Source organism: Augochlora pura, chromosome 5, assembly GCF_028453695.1.
Source record: "Augochlora pura isolate Apur16 chromosome 5, APUR_v2.2.1, whole genome shotgun sequence".
Taxonomy (NCBI): Eukaryota; Metazoa; Arthropoda; class Insecta; order Hymenoptera; family Halictidae; genus Augochlora; species Augochlora pura.
Window position 1 is genome coordinate 16,603,591 of NC_135776.1, and position 12,775 is coordinate 16,616,365.

Sequence of the window (12,775 nt, forward strand, 5' to 3'; positions counted from 1 at the left end):
GTATAAAATAACATGAGCTTTTCGGTGCATAATCTGCAATGTCCGTGTCCCGTAAAGCGAAACACAATGCGAGAAGCAAGAATAATATACGGCTATTACATCTTCCTTATGGAAGAATTAGTATATCTCCGAACCGTACAGTGTTATCAGTCGGAAAGCGGACGGTCGGAAGGCGGTGACGAGTCCCATTTGACCCAAACTAAATTAGTATACCTCAGACATGATGAAAAAGAAGTACTAGAATGGTGAAATTATGAAAAGAAAATATAAAAGGTAAAACATTGAAAGGTCAGAAATTACCTAGCATCGCTGGGTTTTGCATAGTTTTTACGAGGGAGGAATTTATAAAATAATTAAATACCGTTTTATATTAAAAAGGAAACGTCTATTTTATGATTAAAAAAGATTAGAAGTCTGATTGGTGTATTAGTGATTAATACTCTGTGTAACATTTTTATTATCATTTAAAATATTAATTATAATTACATCATATGCAACATTATATTATTATATATATTATTACTAGATATTATTACAGTTAATATATATTATATCTGATCCAATATTAATTTCCTACCCGATTAATCGATTACATATTGTTTGAACCGATCCTGAGCTCTCCTATTTTCAATCGCATTAATTAACATTTCAATCGAACCAATTATATGTTGGGAACAATACTTTATAAACTTGATTAATGAATCAACTTCCGCTAGGAATCATAAAGGGTGCGACATAATGAAGTATCTACCCGGTTTAAAATAGCTACTATTTCTGATGTGATGAAAAAGAATGCAACAAAGTCGCTTTTTGATAAATGATATCGGTCAAATGACCATCTCTCACTACAACACACAAAATCCAGCCTTTCATATGGCATTTCCCATAACATGACTCAAAACATCAAATTTTCAATTTCTCAACGTACGTTGTTATTTTTTTTTTCTTCTTATAAACATTTCCTTTACGATGTTAAAGTCACGTCAAGATCATGCCCCCATAAAAAATTAAGAAACTAACGGATCGTAATTCTTAAAATAAAATCGACGCGGAATGCGCGACCACAAAATGGCGGCCATTTCAAAGCGGCCAGTATATTATTGGCCGTGCCTGTGTACGAAGCTTTTGCTTTGAAACTTCCCGATGTAAAAGATAAATCAAAAAGTCTATTGGAAACGCCACGGAAGCGTTTCAAAGTAGACAGGGATCTGAGAATATTGAACTTTCGAAAAAAAATTCCGTGAAGCTATGAGGCAAGCTGGTTGATGAACTGGTCTCAGCGTTCCTAATCGATTCAATGTCTACGGGGGGAAATGACAAATTATCCTGAAAACTCGATCAATATCCGAAGCGACTGATCTGAAATTATTATCGAGACTTTACCTTCAATTTCCTCTGATTATGAAAAGTAATTAAAAAATTGATAAACATCGTCTGCGATACTGCCGATGAAACATCTTTTCGAATTTAAATAATAATTTCACATTGCTTACATTTAAGTTATTTTACATTAAGTTTTACTGTATAATTTAATTTGATAATTTTTTAAAATGATTTTCTTTACATTTACAATGAAATATAGTCCTTGTACGTGGAATAAAAATATACATATATTTTATGTATATATAATATACATATAATATGCATATAATATACATACATTTGTTACTTATATTTCTTAAATATCTCTAACAATCCGTAAACAATCAACGTCAACATATTTCACCCTTTTTTGTACTTTCACCCTTACAGTAACAATGATTAAATGATTTTCGATTGCAATAATTCCTTAATAAATATTGAGCGCAAGACATCGTTAAGAGAAAATGTCGAAACAAGTATCAGAGCTCCTTATTTCTCAGAGAAGGCTCAAACGTAAATTCTCCAGCGGAGAATTATCGATTGAAAATTAATTAAAAGCGATGGTCCATACAGGCTTATATATACAGGGTGTCTCAGTAATTCCTTTACAAAGCGATATCTCAGCAATCAATCGATATCTCGACAAATTCTTTGGTTTAAATGAACACAATGAATAAATGCTAATTAACAGAGCATGAAAGGAATCGTAGTGCAAGGGGTTCAAGGTCATATTCTTCGAGATCTCAAGGTTGACGATGTTTCTTTTTTTAAATAGGATTACTTATTTCTGTTATCGTATAGAGATAGCTAAGACGAAAGCGAGTATGTATATGGCTTGGATCTACTGAGTTTACGAGACCATAAGGGTTTATTGCTATATTGTTCCAGCAGTTCGCAAGTCCGCGAGTCATTGATAAGAATGGTCACGTACGAAGCTTGGATTTATTTCGTGTCTCGTATTTGGTACCCAAGCCAGATATTCCAAACAAAATTTATTGTCGACACTTTCTCATTGATGTTCACTGTTGAAATGTTTAGAAGATATTTTCAAGTAATATATTTACTTATGATATATTTATTAATGTACTTGTGGTATTATAATATATTTTATTGTACTAGGCTATGCTGTGCTATGCTACACTGCATTATATTATAATATATTATGCTATGCTATATTACATTATACTATGCTATGCTATATTACGTTATGCTATACTATGGTATGCCATACTATTTTGTATAATGATATATTATATTATATTTTATTATGCTGTATTGTGCTATGCTATGCTATCCTGCACGATATTGTATTATATTTTGTTATGCTATGCTATGCTACACTATATTATATTGTACCATATTGTATATTATATTATGCTATACTATGCTACGCTATGCTTTGCAATGAAATCGTATGCTATACTGTACTGTACAATGCCATGCTGTAATTGGAAACTATTATCGTAAATTTTCTGCAGCATATTTTCTCCCCTTCTTGCTATAAATGTTTGCATTTGTTTTTAAAATGTCCTGCAATAATTAAACAAATGCAATTAGACAGTCATTACTATAAAAAAGTGATACAGTTTGAAAACAAAATTAAGGGAGAACTATGTACAGTATGAGACGATAAACAAATTGCAACAGCAATTTCCTTTTGAAAAATACCCGCATCTCGAAAATTTTTTTACTTTCGGCTTTACAGACAATTTTCTCTCCTGCAAAAATTACTATTATTTTTAGTTTTTTTTCGACGTCACGGTTATTTTCGCGCTGAACGAGAGCGTAAAATTTTCCGCTAGATCCGAGGCTCGGTAATGAAGGCAATAAAATAAATGTAAACATTTTTTCCATGGTATCTTTGTACGCGGAAAATGAATTTTTTTACAGTCAATCCAATTTATTAGTCTTACGTGGCCGCGTGCACCGGGTGCTGGGCAAAAATGGTAGTATATTCCCCCACGTTTTCTGTTTATTTTCATTGGTTTTTAAAAAACAAGGGGAACCGCGACGCGTTGCGACGAAATAACACGGGTCGGATAGAAACTTTGTAACGTTTTCCCTAAAATACCACGAAAATGTTATTAACTCTTTTAGTTTTTGTGGTTCCCGTAGGTAGGTGATAAAAGTCTTGAATATTGCGCAAAGTGATAGTGCATGGAAAGTGATGCAACTAGAATTAATTTATTAGACTGTGCGTAAAGAAATTTTTCAAAAATTGCTGTTAGTAGGAACAACAAAAGATAGTGATATTTTTAAACTTTTCATTTTATCGAAATTTGTAGCGAATATTTAAAAAAATACGGTCTATGGAACTGATCAAGTTATACGAACGCTGAACAATTTATCGAAATTGATTACCATTATAGCTGATAATAATTGCAGGTTGTTAAAACTTTCTCGTTTTTGTTGTTGGTTGTAATGTTTTATATCGTACTAATTGATTTCTATTTAAACTAATTTCTTATAACAATATCAAAAAGATTCAAAACATTTGTTCCGATTACGCAAATGTTATTTCGTTTTATATGTTTTTATCTATAGATATTTATATCTTCTATATATTTTATATATTCCGTATCCTTTATATCTTTTATATATATTACAAATTTTATATATCTTCTATATATCTCTTATGTCCTTTCATATATTCTATATATTTTTTATATGTTTTTTCTGTCTTTTTTATATCTACAGATCAAAACCTTAAAAAAAGAACATTCTCAATAAGGATACACAATATTAATTTTCAATAGCAAAATTTAAAAAATGAGATACATGTCGTTTCTGTTTGCCACAGATTTGTTTTACTAAACCAAAATTATTAAAAATATACATTTCATTCTGAAGTAAATCGTGAATTTTATTTACACGTTCCACAGGACACACACGTCCACGCATGCACACGTGGTATTGAAAAAAACTACGGCAGTTGATGAGCGTTGTCAATAATCTATTAACAGATTCTGCCAATTGCTGATACATTTCGATTACAGTTTAAATATCGACGTTCGAAAGGAAAATCGCTTTACAGTCATATTCAATATTACATTTATTTCATTTCATATCTGCCAATAAACGGCGGAGGCTGCGCCGGATGCCTACAAAGAAAACATTGCAAACCGAGATAGAAATCCATTTGATATTCTCGTGATAGGATTCTCTTTATGGCCGCGTTCGCGAGAGAAACGAATAGTTTGTAATTTAAAAAAGTAATTGCAAATAATGGTACGTGCGATTTGTTATCGGAATTAATCATTCCTTCTACCATGTTCATTCAACATTTCAGTTATTTATATCGAACTTATTTATGGATTGTTTGAGACGCATACAAAATTTATAAAAATATTCACTCGATATTATCTATGGGAATTCATTTTTATATTCGTTATAGTGTAATAGCGTGTTCGATTGTTATATTATATATATATATATATATATATATATATATATATATATATATAAAATTATAAATAAATTATAAAGTTATGTTATTAGTATACAATTGTACATTTTAATATATATATAATTTAATATGTTAATATTGAATATTTTGTATTGAGTATTATATTGAATGATATAATATTAAATATGATATCGAGTGATGTAATATTGTATATTATAGTAAATACTATATTGAGTATTATATCGAATATTATATTGAACATATCGAATACTGACTAAATATTTCTATAAATTTAACATGAAATTATTAGTATAAAATTAAGTCAACTGCAATGAATATTTATTTCATCAGAATATCTTTCCGAAGATTCTTTCAAGCAACGCACTTAACGAAAGTTTAATTTATTATTCTATAAAAACAAGACCCTCAAACAGGGCACTTTTTTCTGTATGTGCTCTAACAATATATACTATATTTCGCAGCAAGTAGCAAAGAAATTCGCTACAGAAGTAGATGCAGACAGAGGAGGATCCAGCTGGACTTTGGTTTGAACGCGGTTTCGCAATTAATAACGGAGTATTGAGATGTTAATTGCCTCCATGTGATTTATTGCTACCTAACATAGTTATCTGGTCCATATGTATCAGCAGTATCTGACGGTCATCTGGCCGTTTCGCACGAATCTACTGTTGTTTAAATGTGGTTGACAAATGTAACCAGAGCTGCCTTATAATTTAGACAATTCTGAACCTTGTCCACCTGAAAATATTTGAAGAGCAGTGTTCCTCGTCGTTATTATATTAAATCGACTAAATGAAAAGCTTTAAACAACTTATTGACGCTACAAAGTAGGTGAGGTATTTAACAAATAGAGGATTGTTCTGTGTAGATTTGTTCGATATTACTTATTATCAGTTTCCAAATGATGTTCGATATTAATTATTATCAGTTTCTAAACGATGTTTAATATTACTTATCAGTTTCCAAATTATTACTGGATATTATTTCAGCGAACTATAAATTATTCTTAGATTCCTTTTTTTTTATTTTACAGTTAGAACATTCATTTTCTTAGAATTATGATAGAGTAATTATGATAGAAACGGTCTTCACCGTTAGGTGGTTTTAAAATTGTGAAAAATTTTTTTCACAATTTTTTTTTTCTTGTTCTCTTTCTCCCTCTCTCTCTCTATCATACCTAATCTCATCCATCTCTCTCATATTTTCGCCGTACCCCCGCCCTACGTTCGCTTAACATTTCTCTCTCACCGAACGCCACACAATATATCAAAAAATGTAGAACATCAACGCCCAGGACACCCCGTAAAACAAAGGGCGGCACAATTTTTTCGCCGGAAGGCGGTCGGAACTATTCACCGTGTACTCAACAGCAAACAGATTCGGCGTACGCCATCGATACGTTCGCAGCGTAGCAGTGTGTTCCGCTCGCACATGTACTTGAATCGTTGATCATTACGACCACCACCGCTCCTCAGTTCAGCAAATGCAAACTCACATCATAAACTGCGGTTCGTGGACACTTGCATATCACGTGCGACCAAATAATGTCATCGAAACATAATTTATTGCTGAATGGCCGATGTCCGTGATTGCGCGTAGCAGAGCTCGGAATAACTATGGCCGTATGAAGTACTATCCGGTGTACATAAATCTGCTGCGGTCAGAAAAAATATTTTTATTTATAAAAATATGTGCTGGGTAGTTATTTTGTATAATTATGTAATGTTGCATGTTATTGTGTAATTTTATGTTTTATGTGATTATGTGACATTACAGAGTATTGCGTAATGTCATATATTTTCTATAATGTTATATATTGTATATTATATTATATATATTATTTCGTAATATTACATATTTTCTATAATAATATATATCTTTCATAATATACAGTTTACGTAATATTATATATTTTCTATAATATCACATATTTTCCATAATATTATATATTGTATATTATATTATTATATATATATTATTTCGTAATATTATATATTTTAGATAATATTGCATATTTTCCATAATATTATATATTTTACATATTACATAACGTTATATATTCCATACAGTATTACATATTTTCTATAATATCATATGTCTTTCATAATATACATTTTACGTAATATTATATATTCTCTATAATATCACATATTTTCCATAACGTGATATATCTTACATATCACACAATGTTATACATTTCACACAATATTACACATTTCACATACTGTGCATATAATGCGCAAATAACACGAGCTCCGCGTGTCTATTTGCATCGCCAAGGGACTGCAATCGTCGAATTGCTGAAGCCGTACACACAGAGTCTCAGTTACCACCTGATTGATTACAGGACATGCTGCAATGATTCTTTGCTTTACGTCCGTCGTGGTTCTCGCCGCTTCATCCTAGTACACAATGCTCTCGAGTTCAAAAGATCGTTGGCCATTTCGTTCGTAGATGTACAATTGAATATTCGTCGAGTAATATGCTAGCATTATGATGGATACTCGGCGGCCATTATAGCGGTAGCTGCACTAAATGGGATCTTCCTGAACCAGTGGATAGGACGTGACAGGCGAATTTCTAGGTCGTTCACTCGATATATAGTTTGATCTCTTTTTGTCGGAGGAACATTGAAGAATATTTTGCATGCGAGAGAGCCCGTAACGTCGAAATGTACCGGGTGCACCGAATGGTATCACTGACTTGGTAGCGATCCTAAATACGGAGATAAATTGCTATAAATAGTAACATTTCTTCGTTTAATCCTTTTAACACCGTGTCAGGCTTGTTAGGAAGATTTTATTTTATTGGAAAAATAAAGTAAGTAAATTTCAAGCCTTCTACATTACCAATATAGAGTATAAACATCAATTTAAAGGATAACAAATTATCTGCCAGGCGTAGGAATTAAATATTCATTGAACAAATATAACAAAGAATTTGTTTTCGAGAAAATTGAATTAGGGGACGCGTCGCGCGTTCGATGCAAAGTAATATTGGCATGCCATGGTCAGACGCGTTTATCTTACTAAATAGTGTTATTTTTGTAAATTGATGTTTTCCGAAAACGGAGGAGTATTATTTATTAATTCCATATTTTAAGCTCATCACACTAACAACGTCACGCACTACCATCTCATGAAAAAGATTTCCTTCCCTTTCACTTTACTCTGCCCAATTTTTATATAACAAACAAAATGTTACGAACAAGATAAACAAAAATAAAGCACAGAATAATTCAGAATAAATCTTTAGCCACGGTTATTTTACAAGCACAGATTACGGACTCCGCGTGTCAAACTCGCGCGCAACCTCTGGTCGAGTTCATTTAGTTTAAAAACCGTCACAGAGCTACGTCACAAAGCAGAGCTCGAGCACGGCCAAGTAAACTATATACGGTGAATTCCGCTGATTGTTTTTTTATTCGACTTCGTTTGGTAGCAGAATGCGACGCGTTGCAAGACGGGGGAACATTTGGCAAGAGGAACATTTATTGCAGGTCTGATTCATTTCTGCGTGCCGTCGTAAATTTAACGCGTCGCGGGGCACCGTCGACGACGCACGTACAGGCACGCATATATACATATACCACTCGGAGATGTTATTTCGATCACGCATAAATTTTTGATATCGTGTCTACATCTATAAAACAGCAGGGCACGCGAACGTTGTACCTCGCGCGGACTTTATCGGCACCGAAGTTCATGTATTCTGCATGTTTCTTCCGTTTAATGGAAGTGCATCCCGGGTTTCATACATTTTGCATGCACTCCGATTTATGGTGAAAAATAAGTTGGGCGGGGTGGTGCGTATCCCGCGATAACTGGACTGCGAGTTTAACGCGTTTATTACTAGAACGGTCGGGTATTATTTAAAACCGTCGAGAGTTGTATAAAAGCATCCCCCGGCGTGGATGCGCATTGTTCTTTAATTGGCTGAAATTGTTTGAGAATGAAAGGATTTTTCGCGCACGCCCTCTGCTCGTCGGTCGCCACGAAGAAAAAAGATTACTTTTACTTTGCATAAAGATCCGCGGTGATATCGACGACGACGATTTTTCTTGTAACTTTTTCTTTATTATCTAGAAGCAGGGTGGAGTATGGTGAAGCGGAACGTCGACGTTTTTCTTAGATATGAGCTGCGGATGAGAAGCCGGCGTGCGATAAGCTACCTCAAAAATGGAATTTTGATGGACGACATATTTATACCGCAACGTAGTTGCATTTTCGCATCGTGCTAAGAGTATGTTATAATTTAGAGGTTACGTTGGCATTCGTTCATCTGTTATCTTATTGTTCGAAGACTGTATCTTTAATCGAAATTTATTATTCAAAGATTATATTACAAAAAAAATATAAGACATTTATATTCAAACCTTATGATTCGAAGACTATACTTAGATCTGAACCTTTTTATTCAAAGACTATAACTTATATTTGAACCTCATCGTTCGAAAACTATATTGATACTTGAACCTTATCATTCAAAGACTAGATTATAATAAAGACTATATTTATATTCGAACTTTCTCACTCGACGAGTATGTTATAAAAGAGACTATGTTTATATTCGAACATTATCATTTAAAGACTATATTTATAGTCGAACTTATGGTATGAAGACTATATTATAAAAAAGACTATATTTATACACGTACCTTATCGTTCAAAGACTATATTTATATTCGAACTTATGGTTCAAAAGCTATATTATAAAGAAGACTATATTTATACTCGTACGTCATCATTCAAAGATTCAATTCATATAAAATCGTATAACTATAGTAAAACTGGCATAGACCAATTGCTAATTCAATCTCTTACAAATAAACTCAATATTAAAAAAAAAAAACATTCGAAAACAACATTAATATACTTTAATTAAGTTAAATATACTCATTAAGTTTATTTAAGTTAATAATATAATAGTAATATAATAATGTGTACTATAATAAAAGTATATAATAATATAATAATAATATATAACAATATAATAATAACATATAGTAAAATAATAATAATATATAACAATATAATAATAACATATGGTAAAATAATAATAATATATAATAACAGTAATAAATAACATTCCGATTACCCAGATTTTGTTTTGAGCAACCCCCAACCCCGCAACATCATGTACGCTGAAAAATTGTAAGGGTGTCGTTCCATGGTATAAAGGGGTAATATCTTGCAGACATGGTTCGACGTCGAGAAAAATCAGGCCATTGAAACCGTGTCGATGTAAATATTGTCCTGAAAATGAATGTCAGGGATCGGACACCGAATGCCCTAAAACATTCGCCTATTCCCTCTATGCTGACGACTGCGCCGGCAAATTCATGGTTCGGCAAATGTTTGTTCTCTCTTCGAACAGCCTGCCGTAACACAAATCGCGCGGACTGCTGGGACAGTTTGGATTTTCGAGCTCTTTTGTAGTCCGCATAAACAGAATTAGTAACTAATGGAATTTATGGCCGTGGAATAATAATGCGCGATTGGCGCTGAATCTCTGCAGAATCTGCACGCCGTGTAATTTTCTTTATTCTTCGAGCTTGCGAACGTTCCGGCTATTTCTTCGATTGGAAGGTGTGACCGATGGTCTCATCTGTCTTTGGGTAGAGTTTCACGACGATCCGACTCGTCGTATGGGGTTGCAGATTTACCATGGGTCTTGTTATTATCCGACGTAACGCGCGACCCAAGTCCCGCGATTTTTCAACGCCGAGTTAAATGGAAGAGTTGAAATAAAAGTTTACCGATTTGTGTCATTTAAAAAAATTCATTAGATTGTGCTTGTTTAAATTTTGCATCGTTTTATTTTATTTGCATCGTACTATTTTATTTTCCAGAAAAGGAAGAGAAATCTGGAAACCGGATTTTTTATTAGAGTTTTGGAATAATTTACAATTTTTATTACGCTTTTTATTGTACAATTTTAGTTTGGTATATGTTTAATGTTTCCATGAACGAATGAACGATTGTTGAATAGACGTACGTTATGTATCGAATCAATTTTTGTTTCAATTGTTTCAAATTATTTTTAATCGAAATTCGATTACTATGAATTTCTGCGATAATTTTGCGGATACCTCGTATATCAACTTTTATTCGTTATTCGTATTATTTATGTGATATATGACACCATGCATACATGAGCCATTTATCTCTAATGCTGATTTATTTAAGAGTTCAGATATTTATGGATTTTGTGTTTTCATAAAAAGTATTGATGACGTGATAATGCAATGCTTTTGTGTTCTGAGGGTTATTATATTAATATAAAATTTATGTATATAGTAATATAATAATAATAATTTTATATATAGTATAATATTAAATTATTTAATGTTATATATACGAAATTAAATAATATAATATATATATATATATATATATATATATTTATATATAAAATTAAACAATATAATATTACGTATATATAAAATTAAATAATATAATATTACATATATATAATTAAATAATATAATATTATATATATGTATAAATATAAAATTATGTACGTATATCATAGATATGTAAATATTAAAGTAGCCAGCTCGATATTTCCGGAAGACGGACTTAGACCACTTTTAAAATGGATGGCTCATACATTATACATACCTGTTCGTGCATGGGGAAAATTCCACCTAGGATAATGTCGCCATTGATCCGTATCAGCTTCGAACCGTCGTCGTGTCCTTTCCAGTTGTGGCATTCGCTCACAATGAGAGTGTACGATATCCATCTTAATATGTTCTCAGCGGTCATCTTGACCATTGAAGCTTAAAGTGCCTTTTAATTCTGAAAAATAATAAAGGAACAGTCAGTATTAACAATATATCAAAGCTATTTTAATAATATGAATTCTCAATAACTTATAGTAATTCATTTTACTTTTAGTCAAAGTTTTATGCACATAGAAGATCAACAATTGATTCGTAAAATGAACTGTTGATTTGCTATGTTCCCAAAATAATTTATTACATTTTCAATGGCAATGTGTGAAAATATAATATATTACGCAGGGTGTCCCAAAAATGTATTGCAATCAAAAATGGTAGTTGAGGTGATTTCAAGTAACTTTCTCCTCGGTGAAAATCCAATCCGAAGCTTTGTTTACGAGTTATTAACAAAAAACAGTGACTAATGACAGCCGAGCTCGGCTAGCTACCAAGCGGGCGACGCCCAGTTCCGCTGATAGGCTCGGTCGTCGCGCGCCATCTTATCTCGCCTCTTATTGGTCACTGTTTTTCGTTAATAACTCCTTAACCACGCCTCGGTGGAAATTGTTGTAAAGGAAAGAGTTATTCCAAATGATCTGAGGAATGTTTTATTTCCGGACTTTTCCAGAAAACCGGACAAAAACTAGTTTTTTAGGATTACTTATATTTGATTAACCTTCGTCATAGTTATATCAAGATCGCCCCTTTTCCAAAAATCGTTTTCTCATCGATTCAAAATGTTACCAAATAATTGTTAATTATAAAGAACCGACGCAAGATCTAAAATGTTTTGGAACTACGAGTTCACTTTGCGTCTTCCGCGACACGCCTTCGATCGCTGAAAATTTTCTAACAAAGAAATTGATTTCTACGGAAGTTTCTGTATCGGGAGACGACGGTCCCGGATTATATCGTCCGGTTTAGCACGCGAGAAGTTCCGATCAATCTTGAAAAATCTCTTATCTTTTTAGTCATCGGAAAGTTTCGAAGTAAACTCGTTTAACTTCGCAACGGCTCACGTTACTACGGAACTTCCGATCCGAGTGTTTTTAGAAGACCTTGGGCTTGTTATATGAGATCTCACCAATTATGACCGCGTGGAAGTCCGGGCGGGAACGCCGCGGCGGTTTTTCACGATTTCTTGCCGGTTGGTTCAGCTAACCCTGACTGATTTAGGGAATTAAAGTTCTTGCGCGAACTGTTTGTTTTGCCGGCAACGAAAGAGAAACCGAAGGAAACTCGAAACGCGAAGTATTTTGTAG

The 12,775-nt window shown here is 32.9% G+C and overlaps 1 protein-coding gene across 1 annotated transcript in view; it reads right to left on the minus strand.

The window, feature by feature from the left end:
- Positions 1 to 11,559, minus strand: part of LOC144470082 (metabotropic glutamate receptor 8) — a 37,338-nt gene extending 25,779 nt beyond the window's left edge. Inside the window, exon 1 of the mRNA XM_078180895.1 lies at positions 11,413 to 11,559. Coding sequence (XP_078037021.1) covers positions 11,413 to 11,559 — 147 coding nt within the window. The remainder of the gene's footprint in view (positions 1 to 11,412) is intronic.
- Between the last annotated feature and the right edge of the window lie 1,216 nt (positions 11,560 to 12,775).